A 21516-nucleotide genomic window follows, 5' to 3' on the forward strand; every position below is an offset into this window, starting at 1 on the left:
GATGCATGAACTCTACCATCTACTAACTATTGTAATGACTAATTAAAAGAAGATACATTATACTAGCTATATTATATTATCTACTAGAGGAGCAGGGGAGGAAATAAGGATTCTTCATGAGAAAATGAACGTGGCAGGATAAGAATTTAGAGAACAGTGTATTAATTTCTAGTATTATCTTTTTATACACTAAGTTACTGAAATGTCCACAAAAATGTTATTTGATCTTCATTGAGAAATAATCTTTTCAGCTGCCTAAATATAGGCCATGCAACACCATTTGTATAGCCTCATCTCTGAAAGGTTGTTTGATATTTGTTAGTTAAAGGAAATATCCTTAATACTGGTGATGAGACGAAAGTAAGAATCTAAATGAATGGTACCAGAGATCTTCACCTTTGTTAACGCTGTTTAGAAGAAATGCATAATTGTCAAAGGAGTTGCCTGACGATGTACATCGATAGGATTATGCAGATGTGTCTTTGCTTGCTGCTGAGAGGTGCACAAGGCTCTTGTGAGACTTCAGTATAAAGAAAACCATTGGTGTACTAGCAAAAAACCCAAACAAGTAGTCCAAAATCACAACAAGGAGCAGCAGCTACCATTAGCAGCATAACCAAAGAAAGCAATTGTAAGCCTTGTAACTGAACAGAGAGACTGAAGGAAGAGTGAAAATAATAGTTTCCAGGGAATGTAGGCATATTGATGTGTGTAGGAAGCAGGTCCTGTCAGGATTTGTCACCAATTACTTTTCCCCATGCTGTAAGGGGGAACCCTATTGTTCTATTTAATTATTCAGCACTGAGATATCCCTTTTCCCTAGCTTTCTCAGAAAGGGCTTAGAAGAACAAACCCTTTCTGTCATAGCTGTGTGTACAGTCAGTCAAAAAAGCTGTCAGCTCTTGGTATGATTTCTACATGGGAAGATTTTTACAACTGTTGCTAAATACATTCTTCAGGTTTTCAAGTCCAGCTTGGTGGAAAAAAACCAGGAAAAGATATTAAGCTATTCTGACTACATACGTCAGAACTGTGCACTTAATGACATCAGCTACAGGATTTTGTGTCCTTACTAGGCCTTCTTTATGTCAGTTCATCAGTTTTTCAAAATTCTTTGTCATCTTGGTATTTCATGGAATTTATAATCTTTGATGTGAATAACCCAAGCATGTATGCTTCAAAGTTTCTGTTTAATGTTTTTATTGATGATCTAGATGAGGGGATTGAGTTCATCATCAGCAAATTTGCAGATGACACTAAGCTGGGGGGAAGTGTCGATCAGCTGGAAGGCAGGAGAGCTCTGCAGAGGGACCTGGACAGACTGGAGAGTTGGGCTGATTCCAACGGGATGAGGTTCAACACGGCCAAGTGCCGGGTCCTGCACTTTGGCCACAAAAACCCCATGCAGCGCTACAGGCTGGGGACAGAGTGGCTGAGAGCAGCCAGACAGAGAGGGACCTGGGAGTCTGGATTGACAGGAAGCTGAACATGAGCCAGCAGTGTGCCCAGGTAGCCAAGAAGGCCAATGGCATCCTGGCCTGTATCCAGAACAGCGGGGCCAGCAGGTCCAAGGAAGTGATTCTGCCCCTGTTCTCAGCACTGGTGAGGCCACACCTCGAGTCCTGTGTCCAGTTCTGGGCCCCTCAGTTTAGGAAGGATATTGAGGTTCTGGAGCGGCTCCAAAGGAGGGCAACCAGGCTGGTGAGGGGATTCCAGCACAGATCCTGTGAGGAGAGGCTGAGGGAACTGGGGCTGTTCAGTCTAGAGAAGAGGAGGCTGAGAGGAGACCTCATCACACTCTACAACTACTTGAAAGGAGGTTGTAGCCATGTGGGGGTTGGTCTCTTTTCCCAGGCAGCTTTCAGCAAGACAAGAGGGCACGGTCTTAAGTTGTGCTGGGGGAGGTTTAGGTTGGGAATTCATGTGGGAAAAAAAAATAGAGATGAAAGAAATAGATTCATGCAACATATGTTCAAATGAGGTTTGCCAGTGCAGGTAGCTGGGTCCAGAAATTCTAGGTACTGACCCCTTTTGTCTGATGGAATTGTAAAAAATTGTTAAGCTTGTTGTTTTTCTACTAAGCAATAATGAAAACTTCCTACTTAATGTGGAATTAAGGACAGAAACTTGAGGCCTTCATAAGTCCATAAAGCAATAAATAAGAAATGTGCTTTTACTCTACTATGTTTGCTCTCTCCCTAATGTGTATTCTACTTTCTCTGTTACTCTCAAAAGTGTTTTAATATAATATAGCAGTGCAGGCTATTTACTCAACTGGGATAAGGAAATCTTGTTAAATTTAGAAGGTATGTTTAATAAAATTGCATCTTTGGCAGAGACCTTTTTGTGATTTTATACTGTGTTTGCTAGGCAGAGAAAATCTCTTTGCATTAGGGTCAAAGCCAGAAAGTGATTTCCAAGGAGCTGGGTGCCTGGGTTGCTTAGATATTTTGAAAATCCCACTAGACCTCTGTTTGCAGCTTTTTGGCACCTAAATACCCTTGAAAATCTGGCTTAAGAGTTACTACAGTAACACAAAGGAATAATAACTTATGTTTTTCATTCCAGAAGGATTTTACTGGCACCAAGAATCTTGATTTTACACTGGGGAACATTAGATTTACATGTTTGAGAGCACTGAATCAATTATAACATAAAAAAGACTTTGTTTAATGTATGTGAAGAATCTGTTCTCAAATACATTATTTGTTGTAGGGCTTGTGATAGTAAAGTGTTTTACCAAGCCTAGAAAAACTGTAGCATGGAGATGGTCAGGGCTCAGTGCTTGATTAATAGTCAGGAAAATAGACACAGAGCACCCAAAACAACCACCTTCATGCCAGACCCATCACTACAAAATACCTTTTTATTCCTTGCTGCTATTCTTTTCCTTAAGCCTCTTAAAGTCTGCTTGTTCATTTCCAGTTCCTATGAAAATATCTCTTATAATTTCAAACTAATCTTGAAATGATTTATTTTTACAATTTTAATGTTATGAATCAGGAAGAGGAGTAAATATTTTAGCTTCTGGGTTATCCTTGGGCAAGGGAAGAAATGAATGGAGTCTAGTCTATGTACTGAACTATGTAAACATTTTCTTCATCATTGCTGTAAGAGCCCAGGGCTCTATATTAAATTTTGATGGTTAGTTTCTCTTCTGATGAAAAATGTTTCTTTATATCTATGATGATACATTTTAAGCAGCAAGAGCTACAGGGCGAGGAAAATGTTGTTAATACTTTTATAATTTGATCTTAAACTCCTGGCCATAGATGTAGAAAACAAGTTTTGACTCCTTTTTCCATAACTCAGGTCATATATCCATTTGTGATAAAATGACTGAAAATAAAATTGATAGAACTGTTTAGGCAGGACTTTTCCACCTTGATTCCTCACCTGAATATGAGCAATAAATACTGCAAGATATAACATTTCTGACACATTGTGAAGGACTGGTAAAATCCAAATTCTCTGCTATACTAAAGTAAAAATCCAACTTGATATGGAAATGGGGATGTTTAGTACTGAGGTAGATTTCTGCTGAAACAGATATGCGTGCTGTAAATCTGGTTGTCTGCACTTACTTTGCTGTGATGGAAATTTTGGATAGCTGGATCCAATACAATTTCTGCAATACATTTTAGCTGATGATTAATATCCCATCCTCTAGGAATGGATGGTATATAGCTTCATAATCTTCTCTGTAGTTATTTAGAGATCACTGAGTGCATAAAGGCAGGAAGGCAGTTCCCTTTTCCCTACTGTACCTCCCTCAGATAGCAGTATATTCTAGGGCAAATAGCAGAAAACAGTGTTGGCCATGCACACCAAAGGCATATTTAAATATGTCTCTACTGATTTCTCTTTGTCTTCAGTTGCCTTAGTATCAAAACAGCAAAGTATTTTTTGCATTGTAAATTTATTTTCAAAAGTTTTTTTTTTGTTTACTCCCTTAAAAAACACTATTTAAAAAAAATGAAATTAATGATACAGATGTAGCAAGTGTATGTATGTAGCATATCTGTATAATGATATTTAGTTGTATTCTCAAACATAGTTCCTAGGTAACAATAAGATGATTTTGTGTATTTTTTTTAAAACTAAAGTGAATATTAAAGTGCCCTGCCATTAAAAAAGAGACATTTGGAAAAGATTTGAAAGTAGAAGTTGATGTAACTGGGCCATTAAACCAGTTGAAAACATGGTTGATATTTTGAGATAATTTTGCTCTGATTAGTATATTTGGATAAAATTTTTATAGGTAATGGTTCTTTTAAGGCATTTTTGTACCTGTCTGAGTAGTTCTGTGCAAGAAGTCACAGCTGGTAGATAGCAAGTGATGTTTCTGTTTGTGTAGCACCTGTTTTTGGTTTCAGAGGGAAAACAGAAGAAAATTACTTCAATGGGTTGTGACATTAAATACAGCTGCTGCCTGGCAGAAAAGGTGCTCTCTTTTGGCCAAGTGCATCTCTCTTGCATCATGGATAGGATCAGAGCTCCGGCTGTATTTTCCCAGAGGAAGAGAAAGAAAGAGATGCATTCCCCAAACCTTTCCTGCAATTATGAAATAAAGTTCAATAAGTTGGTAATTTTTATTATGCAGAGGAAGATGGGGGTGACCAGAAGGACATTTTTGATGGACCTGGCAAGAAGAAAAGGTTTCAGAGTAGAAACTGAACTGAGGTAGGAATATGTTTGTGTGTAGAAATAACATGGAGTAATGATGCTTATAACCTGCCAATTTAATAAATGCAGTCCTACAAGTGACTGTGATTGAAGTTTTTGCCTATGTATTTGATGGATATAATTCAGTACTTGAGGATTTCAGCTGGGTGTTCCCAAAGCTGCAATAATTTCTGTTGCAATCTGTACAGAGAGCAAGCAGAACGAAACCAGCAAAATTTCTAAAAATTTTCTATTTTATCTTGTCTTGTCAATTTTAATGTGTCTGTTGCTCAGCATGCTGCTTCTCACATGGAAAATAAAAAATGTAAGGTGTGAACTTGCAAATGTTTTCCATGGGATATGTTTTTGTGAATCTCTATGGTCTCATTGGAATCAATGAATCATTTCTTTAGGTGTTATAAATCAGACACTGTTCATTTCCCCTTTGAAGATTAATCTAAAGTTAATGGCCACTTCCTGAAAAGAAGTGGAAAATTTGATGAGTTGAGGGTGACATTTCTCTAGAGCATCTCTGATATTTTATCTTCCAGGGACTAATACACTAATGAGAGTCTCAAAGTTACCAGCTTATACTTTGGTGTAATATGGAAGAGCACTGGACAAAACCCCTAGGAAAAAAAAATACCACAAATGTGGTAGTTTGGGGTAAAAAAAAAGTCCAACTGCAGATTTGTGTGGTAGCATTTCAGTAAGCCAAACCATTTTAAGGAAGAGTTTCTTCAAATAGTGCTTTTCATGAGTGCTAGTTATATCATGCAGTTTGCTGAAAGCTACAATCATTATGTAGGTTCTCTGAAAAGCTGGAAGAAAACCAAGTATTGATAATTTCTTTATGTGTGTATGCAGATAGCATACAACTGGGTCTTCCCCTATAAAAGACCTTTTCCACAGATTTTTCATTCCCATCAACTTTGAAAGCCTGAGGAAGAAGAGAGGATGAGATTTGTAAAGCAAGATTCAAGCAAGTATTGAACAGAAGTAGGCAATTAGTGTCTGATAGAAAAATCATTGGCTTCTCAGGGAAAAAACAAAATTGGGTTGTTCTGAATCCTACATTAACAATCCATTGAGGACCAAGTAGAGGCTCTATCTGGGCTGCTTTGACACATAGGTATTTATTGCCAATATTTTGGAGTTGTTTGTTATATAGGTGTTTTGTTTAATTTCAGTTTAGTTGCTATTGTATAAAACAGAACTATTTAGCTGTTGTTTTTTGAAAAATATTTTTTTGAAAGTACCAGAGGAAATACTAACTCTTATGTTCTGTGCTAAGAAAAAAGCACAGCTGTACAGGTACCAGAGGAAACTGGTGCACAGCAGCTAAACTGCTGCTGTGAGCATAACAATGGCAAAGTTCCCAGATCTACCACTTGGTACAAATGCATTGCATGTGAATATTTTATATAAAGTGAAATAAACCACAGGAAGCAGAAGTTCTATGTCTCTAACTGCTTTTTTTCACTGAAGTAAAGATGTAACAGTTTAATTAAAGCAGAACCTGACAGGTTTAATAATGAAAGCAGTACTATTTTGTGGAGCGTGACCTAACCTAGATTTGTAATCTTTCAGATTAAAATTAATTGGGATTATTTTTTTCCAAATGGACTCTGCTCCACAATTTGCTCAATACAAAGAGAAAGAAATTATGCTGTGTTATGTCAGTATTCATCTTTCTGAAGTATAGTACATTCAATAGATTTCTTATTTTTTAAAAATATAGTACATTCAATGCATTAGAGAGTTATATGACAACAGTTTTAATTGGGGTGAATCCAGTATTTGGTACACCATATAATCTATTGTATAACAATTCAGTATTAAATTTTATATCTACTAAGCCAAGATATCATTTGTGTAAGAGCCAGGCCTCTTAGTAGCAAGGAAGTGGTCTTCAGATGGAGTGCATAATTCATAGGATTTAAATCATGGACATTTGACAATGCCATATTTAAAGATCTTAACGAAAGTACAGAACAATTAAATTAAAAAAAAATATATTACTAACTGTAAAAATTTAAAGACTTCTTGTTAATGGATATTTTTAATACTGTAAAGCTTTCTTTAATTGATAAAGAATATTGGAAAGTGGCTGTCAGGTACCATAAAGCAGCCTTTTTTTTATGGTACTGCTGGTACAAGCCAAATATTTTCAGAATTGCAAAACAATGTGTAATAGGGCAGTGTCTTACAGCAGGCAAGTGATGCTGAAAGAAAGAAAATGCTGTGCTTTCAGGAGCTGTCAGGTTGAAGTCTTTCCTCAAAGCATATTCAGTGACTGGAACAGATATATTGTGATAAGAAAGTGCAACAGCTTTTCACATCCTACAGTACAATATATACTAAAATTGTTAGGAAATGCATGGTAAATAAACATGGAAATAGCAGCTCTGTATCTGAGTACAGCTGTGTTCAGGTAAAAAAAAAAATTCCAATTTGTGTATGTCTTGACAGTGACTCTGTCACGCATATTGTGGCTGAGAACAGCTCTTACCTGGAAGTGCTGGACTGGCTGAGAGGACAGGCTGTGGGTGACATCTCCAGGTTTGAACTGTTGGATATCTCTTGGTTCACAGCCTGCATGGAAGCAGGAAGACCAGTTGATTCAGAAATGAAGTATCGTCTCATGGTAAGACAGCTCCTTTAGTGAAAATACAGTGGCATTCAAAATGAATGATTGTGATTTTATTTTGTTTAACCTAAAAATAAATCTACTAGTGTGGTGATATATTTTTTTGAATATAGAAACTCTTTCCCCTAAGGCTTACATGAGCAATCCATACAGTTTAATAGATTAAAAAGACCTTCCATGCCTTCTACATCAGTATTTGGTAATGTTAAGTTACTATAGTTACTATGTTGGCACATGTAACAAACTGGTAATATACAACATTCCTCTAAAAAAAAATAATAATAAAAAAAATATATATATACATCAATGAATGTTGTGATACTTGGAATATTTCCAGAAATTCTTTAACATCATTGTAAATATCGCATATGAGATCATACTAGATTTTAACAAGCTCCTGATGGAATACTTTGACTCTTCAAAACAATACAGAAATATTAAAACCTATGCTGTTTGGAATGAATAGCTAACTACTGGGCCCTTGAAGTACCTGTGAAGTGAAGGCTGCTGCAGTCTGTGGACATGCATTTGCAAACTTGGCACCATCAATTAAAGATGTCTTAAGAAAAAAGGTTTTATTATATTGTATTATGTCTCAAAGGGAGCTCTAAGTCAGAGGAGATTGTGAATGGCAGGCTGATTATTTGGTGTGTGATATTTGACCTTGAAGCAATGGACGATGATGACATATTCTTCTCTGAGTTGTATCTGACAAAATTATATGCTAATTTCTCAAACTGGAGCATAGTGTGCAACAGTGGTATTCCCTACCCCCAGTACAGACTGCGAAAGTTGAAGGTTCAGGAGGGATTCCCATTGTGCTGTGCAAAATCCAACACCAGCACACGCTGGGCCATGAAATGGACCCTGTGCTGAGGCAGGGTGAGCCTGTTCACTTGTTCTGCAAGTAGTCGAGCCTCATGGTGAAGGATGTAATGTGTACCAGTGAAGAAACTAACTTGTACATTGAGATACTTACAAGTCTGGTCTGAAGTGCTCTGAAGTGAAGTAAGGAGCTTCTGCTGATTTCTGAGGGTCTGGATTAAGCTCTGTGTGAACTGTGACCCTACTGCAAAATGATAAGTAGGAAGCCCATGAACGCTGGGACCATAGCAGGACCCACAGCATGTATCTTCCTGATGGGCAGAGGATGCTTGAATATTTAACAGCAATATTGCACTGTTTGCTGCAGCTTCATCCTGATGTTTAGATTATGAAGGATGCTTCATAAATACCACCCTTCCTCAAGAAAAACTGGAGACCCTTATTAATTCTCCCAGTCATCTTTCATTGCTGGAAGCTATTATCTTGGGTTTTGCATATAAGAATTACAGTATAATAACAGTTTGGGGGAGGGGGGAGGAGTGAATACACCAGACGGAGCTGTCGCTCTCAGACTCAGGATAATTCCGTGACAGAGAATGTGTTTATATTTGCAAGTGTTTCAATGAAGTCTTTTTGCAGCATAGTTATATTTTCAGTAAATCTGCTGGAAGGAGAATAGACCAAAGAAGGTAATGCAAAACAGAAAAACCTGAAAAGCTTGTGATTACTGCATTATGTAATCTCACAGGCAAACATGTTATAAAAATATAAATACTGGGAGTACACAGAAGTCCTCTAAGCAAGTAAGAAATCTAAAAGATGAATCCTGTGAACTTTCTGGAGAATTTCACACCAGGATTAAAAATTAACAAAATTCTCATTTATGTACATTCTTAATTTTTAGAGTGCATGAAGAACTACAGATGCAGATATCTCTGAAAATATATTTTAATGGGTTTTTTATCTCTTGAAAGCAAGAAATACCTTTGTCTTTAACTGCCTTACTTTTTTTTTTTTTTTTTTCCAGCTATCACTGAGAGGGCTTCTGCAAGTTGAACTGCCTTTGTTTCTTTTTATACATAAAAGTATTTTTGGAATACTACTGGAGTAAAACTTCTGAAAAAACAGCAGTGTCAGGAGATTGTTAATGTATTTAGAGGCTGACTCTGCAAGTAGAGCTTCTGTATCTATAGAAACATAAAGAGTTCATGCTAATAAGTGTAGAATGCAATAAGAAAAGCAGTGGCAGCTGTACCATTAAATTTAAAGCTTATGTTTAAGCCTAATCTTGATTATATAGTGGCATTGAGGTAACAAACATTTTTGTAAAGCAAATATGGAAGAAAGAGAGAGGGTTCTAGAAGTTCAGCAAATTCAAAAATAGTGTTATTGTTTCATGTCACCATGAGTGGATTGGGGTTTTTTTGGTTTTTGTTTGGAGGGTTTTTTTGTGTGTGTGGTTTTTTGTTTTGCTTTGTTTGTCACGAGAAATATAAATGAGTAAAATAAGGTCAATTTCCTTTTTAAGTACTAGACTGAATTAATGCATAATATAATGTAATTGGAGTGTCACTAAAGACAAATTTTGTCCATTATGTCAGTCTTCTGAAATGAATGTAAATTAACAAAGATTGAATTAACAAACTCTTAAACTCAGACTGCATCATGAAGGCTTTGAGGAAAAAGGAGTGGGTTGCAATGGAGGGATATTTTGGGTGAAATCTCATCTACATGTAGGTTAGTTGTAAAATTCCAATTCATATCAACAGCAGTAAGATTTCATATTTCAGATCTTACAGTAGCCTATTTGAAAGGTTGTTCTTCATTCAAGACATTTGTTTTAATGCATTACCAGAATGAAGTGGCCGTCTCCATCAAAAAAAAAGGGAATAAAGTCAGAGTTACAGACTATTATCTAACATATTATTAATAGTTGTCAATAAAGTACATATTTCTTTGGTTGGAAATGGTCTGAGAAGTGCTCTGGTATTAGTGATCTATAGGTTATAAAAGGCTGGGTGGCTAGATCTAAGATGGTCTGAATTCTTACTGATTCATTTGATAATATTTGACTTTTATAGTTAATAGCCATCATTTAATTTAATAGGCTATATGAATGTGGTAGCCAAGCATCCATTTAAATTGGAAATAATAATATTTCTCTGCCAAGAGGATCTTTTTCCAGACACACCTTTCCCAGCACATGTAGATGGATATTCTGGATAATCATCAGGGCATGGGCATTATTAAGTATGCAAGGGCATCCTCACATGCTAGAAAGCAGTGCTGTTTCCCTAGAAAAGAGAGGCATAAGCGGATTGGCATCCTTAGCAGTCTTACGAACTGTGCTGTGACTGAACCTCTTCTGCATTTTTCTCAGAATACAAAAGTTGTTAGTTTTTGTTCTAGAAAGAAAAAGAGAATTATTTCCTTGAACAAAGGATTGCCCTGTATATTAGGAAAAGGAATGACTGCATCTTTTCATCCCTTGCCATCTTATGTGACAGACAACTAATATTCAACATTTTCCAGAGTGTCTTTGTTGCCTTTTGGAAGAGAGAGGCTCTAACTAATGGAAGAAATCTTTCATACTAACAGTCAGACTTTCCCAGAAAATAAAATGAAACTTATAAACTGTCTGCCTTCTCTTCATAAAATCCTAGATATTAGCAGGCTTTATTATTTTATCAGTTCTGTCTGGACTTTACAAAGCTGCTGGCTGTTGAGTAATGTGGCCTGACACATCATCTAGTATCTAATGCACCTTATTCACTGCTATTGAATTTTCTCTCTCTCTTGGTTATTTCCCTATGTCATTATACTTCCTTGTGTATTATAAAAAAAATTAGTTTGACAAATCATCTTGTAGTTCCCTACAAGATTAATTCTACAACTAAGTCACTCTGTTGTACAAACTGATGATAGCAGTACAGGCTGATTTTCTTGCTTCTGCTATGTGGAAAGTGTCACTGGTAAGGAGCGGTAGTGATGTTCACTGTTGCCACAGTCTTGATGTGGGGTAGACACTCTGACTAGTTCTAGCAATTAATTAGTCTGCAGATTTGAATATTTTCCAGTGGTTGCCCATATGCAGTGTACCATAATTTCAATTTCATGTAGAGGAGTTATCTGTGGAAGGGGAAAAAAAAAACAACCTTATCTTTTTCTTTTATAGAAGTTGTTTCTTCCCAGTGCTACAAATTATTTTGAGGTAGTGTTCTTTTCCAGGATTGCTTGTTCTACACTGTAGTTGCTATCAGAAGAAACTCTAAGTTTGTCCTATAATCTGTACAAATGATTTCATCGCATCTGGTCTTCCCACTAAATAGCAGTATCAATCCTGTTCTTATGTTCTCCTGATGATAGGAGGTAATCTCTATTGTTCTCATGCAGACATAATATTCCCTACAAATCAGACTATAGTAATTACTGTTTGCAAGATGCTTCTGCTGTTCTTTTCTAGCTGAAGTTTCTTCTGTTATAAATCATAGAATCATAGCATGGTTGATGTTGGGAGAGACTTTGAAGATCATCAAGATCCATACCCCCTGCATAGGCAGGGACACTCCCACTAGACTAGGTTGCACAATGCTCAAGTCCTGTTAATTAAAAGCATAACTGTTGATGATTAAGAAAAATGCTCAAATACCTTTGCTAAGGCAGGAACAAGATGTTTGTGTCCCAGCCTATTGTCTTCTTAAACAAACAGTTTCTGTGTTTATTTTGCTCTCATCCACTATGCCATGTAATGCTACATGTAGGGATCTTGTTCTTTCTATGTCTATGTCCTAATGAAGATAATGGCTTATTATTTATTCTATCCGGCAACTTTCTCTGTTCCCAGCCTTTGCATCTGGCACTATCATTTCAAGCACTATATTAGTTTTAATCAATCATAGTTTGTATGATTTAAAATCAATTTTAAAGTATGATTTATGAATTTGAGCAAAAGTGGAGGAGCAATGCTTTTGATCCTGGCTGAAACCCTTTTTTATTTTTCCCAAGAATGGTCTTATACATAAATATCCTTCATTTCAGGGCATACCATGAAAACTGCCATATAATTCACTACTCCTTCAGCTGTGCAAGAAAATGCCTTTTTTTGTGTGTTTGAATGCTATTATTTAACTACTCTATATGAAATACAAAGGCAATTTAGCATGAACTTAATGTGTCTTGGAGTGTATGAAGACACACATGTTTGTAGGTTCGCATAGTACAGATACTAGTTTTATGTCTGCCTATCTTTGGATACAGGGGACAGGGCTCATTTTTCAACTACTGGGTTCAAAATTTCTTCTGTGTATTTTAATGATATTTTTTGTTGTTTTTATTGAAATATTTCTTTGTGTTTTTTGGTAGTGCAATGCAATACATTTTTGAAAGGTCTGCCAAAAGTTTTCAGACAAAATCACAAATAGTAAAAAATACACTGAAATACTGAGAACACTTTGGATATTTCTGATTTGAGCACTTTTAATGACAGCAAGGGAATTAAAGGTCTGGGAGTATTAAACAGCAGAAAAGCTGGTTCCAGATTATCTTTTTCCACTTGTTCACTGGTCAGATCACTCAGATGTTGAGTCTTCACGCACAGAGGTCTGATTTCCTAATGAGGCTATGGATCTGCTTATCCTATTTTGAAGAATTCCCTTCCCACCCTGCTACAGAGACTTCCTGCAGACTTTTTTTTTACCCTTGTCGATTTTGCATGGAACAAAATTAAGCTGAAACAAATGAAGATGTAGAGTTGCTTGGGAAACTCAATTTGGCACCTGGCTCTTTTTTCTTGCTCAGTGAACACCTAAAAATGATGTTGAATTGGATCTGCTTGTATGGAGGGTCTGCCTTATATGTGAGAAACCACATAAGGTGATCACTGGGCTGGTGGATGCAAGGATGGAGATGACCCTTCTGTGGCTGTATGTTTTCTTTTGCTTTATAATGACACATTTGAAGATTTAGCTTTATGAAGTAATTCACAAAAAGTTTTCTTTCACTTTACCTGGGAGAAGGGTAAAAGTTTGTTTTCAAGACATATAAACATTTTTCCTCCACCACTGAATTGTGATACAAATCAAGAAGTCAGTTATTTGTGCACCTCTATTTTTTTCCCTTGGTGTAACATCCCTGATCTTATATTGTATCATCTAGTGTTTTCTAAGAAAATTCTGTCTTTCAAGCTTGTCGACCCTTAAAGCTTTGTCATTTTTCAATCTTACTGCAAAAACAAGAGTAGTAGTAGAGAGATGTGCTATATATAGAGATATTTTTTAAAATGACAGTGCCATTGAACTGCAAAAACTCATTGCATAAAATGAAAAATCAAAAAAATCACCAGATAAACTTGTATTGTTAGTGGAGTAAATGTGAAATTAAATGCTTTTCCTAGGAAGATGGTAAGAACATTGTTCTTTTACCACTTTTAAAGGTAAGTATTTTGGCACCATGAACTCTATTTTTGGTATTTAAAACCATCTGATAGGTGTATCACTAACACTTCCCACCTTTTTTTTCTTATTAGGAACGAGATGGGTCTCCTTCTTTGAATACACCAGAATCAGAAGTGCCATCATTTATTGCAAGCAATGTATCTCAGTATTCATGCCAAAGGAAGACAACTTTAAATAACCACAACAAGAAATTCACGGTAATACTTGTTCTATCCATGAACATAAGTAAAGCAGTTACACAGTACTTGCATCAATATTTGCAATAGCACCTTCAGAAAATTCATGAGTTAAACAGACAGCACAATCATAACAATTTTAAAAAGTTATAGATCTGCCACATTTAAATTAAAATTGCATGCAAGCTTAATTGCATCTTTCACTGACAGCTGAAAGCTGAACTCAGTGTGTCTTTATATACACTAAGGGTTTGTAAACACATTAATCTTTTAAAACAAATGAAAGAATGACATCCTTAAAATGTTTTTCAGGTGTTCATCACAGTCTTACTTGATAATCTGGAAGTAATGATAAGCAAAAGTTTAGTTTGGATCAATCCAAGGTGCTTCACAATTGCTGTGCTGCCTTCTCATTTGCCCAGGTGTTCAGTTCTCCAAAGTGTAGTTGTAAGCTTCACGTTTTCACGATTGCTTAGTAATGAAAACAGACTGCTTGATCAATGTAATTACTTTAACGTGGTGAAAATTGTCAAGTTATATAAAAATCTTAGAGACTGCCATATATCCCCAGTCTTATAACATTACACAATGCAGTGGGTATGAAGAGCCTGAGTCATCTGATCTAAATTCATCCTAAATTATTGGGCATAATGGCTCCCCTTGGCTTGGCTCTAGATACTCAGTAACAACTATTAAATAGGAAACATTTGACATTTGACAATGTCGTATAGTTTGGAAAAATCTGGCATATCTTTTTAACTGACATGAAACACCTCCTCATCTTCCTGAAGTTTTATCATTTGTTTTGTTATAATAATAACTTTTATGCTTTTCCTTTGTGTGCTTGCCTATAGACACACACAAATCTTTCAAGTAAATATTATTTGTAAGATCCATTTAAAAAGAATAGCAATACATAGCAGTAATTTGAGGATAAATGGCATTTACAAGGTAAGTATTAAAACTTGTGGGAATTCAGAACTAAAGATAAACATAAAGCAACTCTGAAATGTGTTGATGTGGAAATGCAGTTAAAAATATAACAGCCTCAATTTTGACTTTTAGTGATGCTTTGAATTAGTAAAGAATTATGCCAACTATAGAATAGTTTATGGTACTCAAGGAGGTTGTTATATTTCCTATTAAAAAAAAAATCACTTTTTGAGCAACCTGGTAGGAACTGAGTTTTGACCCTACTTTTACTCTGAGGTTACACTAGAGACCTCTGAGGTCCCTTCCAGCCCCAAGGATATCATTTCCAAACTGCTTCTTTTAAAATGACCACCCTGCCCCACATCCTGCCAGAAAAACTAATTTAATCTCTTAAAAGCAGTCTTTTACACTATTTACAAATATCAAATATATTCTGCTGCAGGGGCTGTAAGGCCAAATATAGTATGACCCAAATATTCTGTAAAAATTAACTTAAAAAATTAAAAAAAAAAATCTAAATTTTCTGTAAAAAAATAATTCTACATTCCCTGAAAACAGTGGAATTTGGAGTCTGGCTTTTTGTTGAATTTACTGCAGTACAGCATTTTTCAGTTTTTCTGAAGGTAAAAAAGTAATTGTGATGGATATTGGGAAAGTAAAAGTAAAATTGCTACTTCTAGAATATATTAAGTTGTTCAATTTAATTATCATTAATATTTTGAGCATGAAAAGTCTAGAATAAAGTAGTTATCTTTTTAATTAGAACTTTTAAAATAGTTTTTAATTTTTGAAACATCAATAATTTTTTTTTTGAGTCCTCACAGTATTTTTCCATTTTCAGTGACTAAGTACTATAACTTTAGTAAATATGGAGTTAATCCCCTAGGTGTTGACTTCTGGAATTTAGTCCGAGATTGAGTTAAAATGGAAACTATGATAGCAGCAACATTTTCATTGAGTGGTTTGTTCTAACTGCATAGCACAGAAAGGCAGTCCCTAAATTACCTCCAGGTAAAGTATCCAGCCTGGATACTTTAAAAAGGTAAAGCATCTTTTTTTCTTGCAGCAGTCTTAATATCAGAGGACAACTTGTATTTGATAAATGGATTTAGCTGAACACATTAGAAGCAGGGCAGTTGAATGAAGTACTGTGGTTCCCTTCTGTTATCCTATATATCAAACTTTTTTGAGTCTGGGTAGAAATGAGGTTTTGTAGTGACAATGTTGGCAGTTCTTCTTCCTCATGCTTTGAAAGTAAGTGTTATGAGTTCATGCTGTGTTTTATTTCTGGAGATGGTACTGGACAAGTTGATAATGCATGAGTCTGTCTGGGTTCTGCATCTTGGTAGTTGTAATGTAACCCCTTCCTCACAACCAAAGCTTGAAATGACAGCTGGAGGCTCTGGTGTTTAGGAACTGCAAGAGTTGGCCCATTCCCTGGAGGCCTGCCACTTAATCTGCCTAATATCACAGGAGTCTGATTTTCAGTTTTGCTGCTATTTTGTTGATCTTATATTAAACCAGTAATTCTTGTTGTAAGATTTTTTCAGTGTGAGCACTTAGCAAATGCATTGGTATAATTCATTGTGCCTGCTGTGGGCAGCCAGCCATTACATGACAGATTTTCCCTGGCTCAGTGTTGTACATTCTGAAAAATAGGCCCAAACCATCTTGCATCATGTGTTTATAATAGTATTTTATTATAGCAGCTTTATCCTATAAGCCAGCACTGTTCCTTTCTCTTAAAGATACTCTTTTCTCTGGTTTGCTTGAAAACCATGGTTTTCAGTCTTGTCTGTAGCAGGGTCTACTGGGGACTGCATTGTGTTTTCAAGATGTAAAATAAATGGAGCCGTTCAACTGTGCCTTAAAGGGGTTGCTGGGTTTGAATATTAATACCAGACTGCAATAAAATTCAGAAAGACATTCTTCTGTGAGGAAAGTAAGATTTAATTTTATAGAAGAAACTAATTAAGTCAGAGGTAAATGCTTCTGTCATTCTGAGGCTTATTGCTAATGCCACTGAATGTTATTCTGCTTTAGCTGTTACTCATTGTAATGAGAATGTGGCTGTTTAGCATTAAAAAGGTGCTTCGTTTTATTTCCATTCTGTTACTGTGTTTGGGGTTGGGGAGGCGGAACCCAAGCAAAACCCTTTTTTATTTTTCGCTTCCTTTTTACCCATGGAAAAATGTATGAATTATGCCACAGGCTCAACCATTTATTATTTCATATTAAAACAGACCTCAGGACAAGTTCAACTTTGATTTTGCAATGAACACAGGAGCTCTGTAGGTAGAAAACCACAGAATGCATACACTTAATAATATATGCTGTCTTACTGGCACAACGTAATTCAGTTAAAATTCTCCTGACAGTACATGAAAATTGCAAACCTTGTAAATGTATGTGAAATGTATACCTATCCAAACTGAGCTGGAGGTTGAATCTAGGGAGGAAGTGTTCCCAAAATACAAACAGTACACAAATGCACTTGCACTTTTTGGCAACTCAGATTTCTGTGTAGATGTCAGTTCTATGTCACTTTCTTTTATCACATTAATACAGGTAATATAAATATACTATTTTATGTTTCTGTGTATTTTATTGTGTATTTTTTCTAGGGCAGTGTTCCATGATGGACGCTCTAACTGCATTTTTGTGCTTTGTCAGCAAATCTTTTGTCACAATTGTTTTGGTTTCTTTCACATTATATGGAAAAATATGGAAACTTCTCAGAGTATCACACTTTTCTGATGTAAGAAATGAGCCTGGTATTACTGGTTAATATGAGAAGCAGCTGGAACTGAGAGATATTTATTTCTAATACCAGAGTGTATACAAGTACCCAGAGATCATGCACGTTATGCTATTACTGTTATTCTCCCTGCTTCTTCATTTCTCCAGCTGATGTGAGATGATCTGATTAAAATCTTTGGATGTGGACAAGTATTGGTCTTTTCAGTTCAGATACCAAAAATAAAAAGGATTTATTCAGGTTGAATAAAAATGATCCATTTAATGTGTTTGAAAATCACTTCAGTGAACACTCCAAGTTGGTTCAAATTGCCTAATTTTCTTTGAAATAAGTATCTGAAACTATTTATTTTCTCTCTCTGTGTATACAAAAGATATTCAAGTGCACTACGTCTCTTCCCATTGACACACAAAATTAGGAGTTACACTGGGGAAAGAGAGAAGAAAATTATTTTTGAATAGATGGTTCTGAATAATTTTCAAGTCATTTTGGTCAGTTTTGAATGGACACTGAACACTGACAACATCAGTGTGGTAAGAACTAGGACCCACCTTCTTGATTTAAGACTTAACAAATAAACTTCAAGTAGAAAATGGTGGTTGAGAAGAAAAGCAATTTAATTCAAATTGCTGTTCTGAGTATAATAGCCCTTCAACAATTTATCATGTAGGTTATTTTTGGTTTTGTTTAGCACAATTTACTATTTAGCTCTTCAGTGGATTAAGCTCACCTGTATCATGTTATGCAATTTCAAAAATTTTGCTGCAGTAGCATTTGCCTTTTTTGCTGGAGCTGCTGTACAAATACATTGCAAAAGACAATTTAAGCCCTGAAGAGTCCGTAGCCCTGAGAGATCTGCAATGAAAGATAGTGAGGGAAGCAACAGTGCAGCAGAGCCGTGGGGGTAGGCAATGGAATAGGACAAATGCCTTGTCCTATTTGCAATGCCTTCTTTACAAAAAAGATTACATTTAAAATATGCTCTTGGTAGTATAATATTGCTGAGTCTTGCAGAGTCTGAAACAGGTCATTTGAGACCATTTTTTAAGCAGCAATGGAACTCCTCTAGGAGGCTTTGTGAAATGAGCAGGATAGTATGAAGCCACTAGTAGGGTAGTATGGGACCACTAACATCTTTTGCTTTTCTGAATGTGAATGGACTCTGATATCCATGATGAAAGTTATTGTGTTAGCTGTTCAGCAAGCATAAACCAGCATAGTATTACTATTTTCTGAGACTTGTTCTCATCTCTTTGTTGAGAATCATGCTCTTTGTCTTGCTTTCACTGTTATGATTTTTAGCGTTTATAATATTCAATGTGCCTTTTTACATGTGCAAGATGCTTACTGATAATCTTGGTTTCTTAGCAATATTTTATCTTTTAGGTCTTAAATACCAGTTATTAAATGAGCTTCAAAACTGCTGTTAGTACATCCATGTCTTTCCTAAATCAACAAATCTTTGTGTACTTTTCTATCTGAGACTAGAAGACCATTCCATTCCTAGATTTTTCCATAGCCCAAGTCTCACCAATATATACTTTGCACAATTTCAGACATGGAATATTTGCAATAACTGAAAACTAAAAAGCAGCCCAGGATTTATTTGGTGTAGCCCCTGGAGAATACCTGGGAGGTTATGAAAATCCGATCTGTTGAAAATTTCTAGAAATTTATTTTCCTTTTAAACAGTCACTCTGATTATTGATCTGATTGATAAAAAGATGGCAAGATGCTTAATATGAGAAATATGAAGGTTTAGAATAAATGAGGGGTCAGTACCTCTTCCTTTTACATCACTATAATAGGTTTCACTAGAGATTTAGCAGATTGCAAACTTTTTCTTAGCTATTATAGGAGTTTCATGTGCTTTTCCCTGCTGGAATATGATTCTATGCAAACTATAATATTCAATGGACAGCAGGTCCACTTGGAGATCAGTTGCTTTCTGCTTTTTTTAAGCAGAAATATCTCTAATCACAAAAAAAAAAGTCAGAAGCAGTTTTATGTAAAAAGACAGATCTGTAATTAATCGCAGCCTTTGCAAGCAATGTTTTGTGCAAGGAATAATAAATATTCAATAATATTTACTCGTTTATATAAAACAGCCAAACAAGCTTTGCAAAGGCAAGAAAATGCTGAAAGATGCAACTAGAATGATAAAAAAACTTTGATAATGTTTTCTCATTGACTTTGAACAGTCTCTGAGTAAAATGCTACATGTGATGGTCTTTTTCACTAATGGTGGTAACACAGCTTTTCTGAAAACTGCCCTCCTGCTAGTAGAATGGGGCTAATACCTTTTTAAAGCAGCAGTAGTGCTGGTGTATGATGCATTTGTCATGATGGATGATTATTCAGTGCAGAATACATCTATTTAAATGTGCATATGAGAGGCCACCCGTTGGGAGTGAGAAAAAACATCCCTGAGCTTCCTAATCAAGAAAATGACTTTGGCAGTCTCTGTCTGAATACTGCTGAGCAGGTACTTCTGAGAACAGTTTTCTGCCAATGTATTTGTCTGTATGGGTTCTCTCCTGCATTAATTCTGATGGGTTTAAGCAGAATAAAAAATTCCTTGCCTTCCTCCTTTCTTGAGTATTCAAATCGTAAAGAGAGAAAAAAGAAAGCAAAAGTAATCATAATTTGTGACTGGAAACATAAACCTCTCTTAAAGTGAGAAGCACCATATTTTGTTGCATAGTAGGAAAAAATCTTTGAAGCTGACAAATAAATAGAAGGAGAACCTGGGAGAATATAAAAAGCCAAACAAACTAAGCCACAAAAAAATACTCCACGAGTAAACATCTGAATCCTATTGCCCTATTTGTAAAATATGTATTTGCATTGCGTTTCTGTGTATGCTGTATTTGTTCTTCCATATGCAAACTGAAATGAATCCATGGTGCCTGAGATGACAATTTGGTAGTTTCCCCTTTTTTTGGTGCATTATCTTTTTCCTAAAGGGGAACTAAAATGTGGACCTGTCTTCAGGTACAAAGTATGTAATTAAATTCAAAATAAATGATCTACAAGTAACAATCTTAAATTTAAAGAAAAAAAGAATAACAGTTGAATTAATCCTGCAATGAGGACTACAAGAGCTTTAAAGACAGCTGTAAGGAAGCCAAGAATTTGTGCACTATTATTGTAATAGAATGTTTTTCTCTCAAAGGAGCATTCTCCAGTGTAATTTTGATTTCTTTTGCCCAAGGGCTACTTGTATGTAAATACTGGTGGAAACTTCCAGGTCAAGCATCTTGTTAAACTACTCTCTGTTTCAAGAGGTCCTCTGTGAAATGGTATGAAAATTGAAATGCACAGTAGTGAGCTAATCAGAGTAGTCTGGGAACAATTCTTAAAATTTTGGTGCTCTTTCACACTGACTTATTAGGCCTGTACAAAACATGGAAAGTCTATCTCACAAAATATTTTAAATACTGGCATTGTTCCAGATCAGAATCTTTTCCTATGTTTGCCTCTAAAATACTTTTTTTTTTAAATGTTACCTGGAAAATTTTCAGTGGTTAGAAAATTATTCTGTTGGTTTGTTTGGTGGTTTTTTTTGGTTGGTTTTTTTTTTTTTTTTTTTTTGTTTTGTTTTTTTTGGTTTGGGTTTTTTTTGGTTTTTTTTTTGGTAATGAACTCTAGCTTTTCACCACAGTATAAAGAATTGCTCTTGAATTATCATACGAAGTAACCCTTCTAAGGAGTACACTTAGTAGCTGAAGCTTTTCTTAACCTTTAAGTTTTTTGTACACCTCCTCCCTCCCCCAGGACGCCTTTGAAATAATGGCTGAAAATTATGAGTTTAAAGAAAATGAAGTATTCTGCTTAGAATTTCTGAGAGCAGCTTCTGTGCTGAAATTTCTTCCATTTCCAGTAACCAGAATGAAAGATATACAAGGGTTGCCCTGCATGGGAGTCCAAGTCAGAGATCTCATTGAGGTAACATAGCTCTGAATTGTCTGTCAATTGGTTCTTTTGCAGATCTACTTTTAGAGGTTGCAGAGTGCAGCACTGAAATCTGTGTGTATTTACACAACCTTCCGTATT

General features: G+C 35.7%; 1 protein-coding gene across 1 annotated transcript in view; it reads left to right on the plus strand.

The window, feature by feature from the left end:
- Positions 1–4480: 4480 nt before the first annotated feature.
- The window catches only part of DNTT (DNA nucleotidylexotransferase), a 71576-nt gene continuing 54540 nt past the window's right edge, over positions 4481–21516 (plus strand). Inside the window, exons 1-4 of the mRNA XM_008501994.2 lie at positions 4481–4683; positions 7138–7312; positions 13665–13790; positions 21238–21408. Of these exons, the coding sequence (XP_008500216.2) occupies positions 4481–4683; positions 7138–7312; positions 13665–13790; positions 21238–21408 (675 nt within the window). The remainder of the gene's footprint in view (positions 4684–7137; positions 7313–13664; positions 13791–21237; positions 21409–21516) is intronic.

Source organism: Calypte anna, chromosome 6 (genome assembly GCF_003957555.1).
Source record: "Calypte anna isolate BGI_N300 chromosome 6, bCalAnn1_v1.p, whole genome shotgun sequence".
NCBI classification, from domain to species: Eukaryota; Metazoa; Chordata; class Aves; order Apodiformes; family Trochilidae; genus Calypte; species Calypte anna.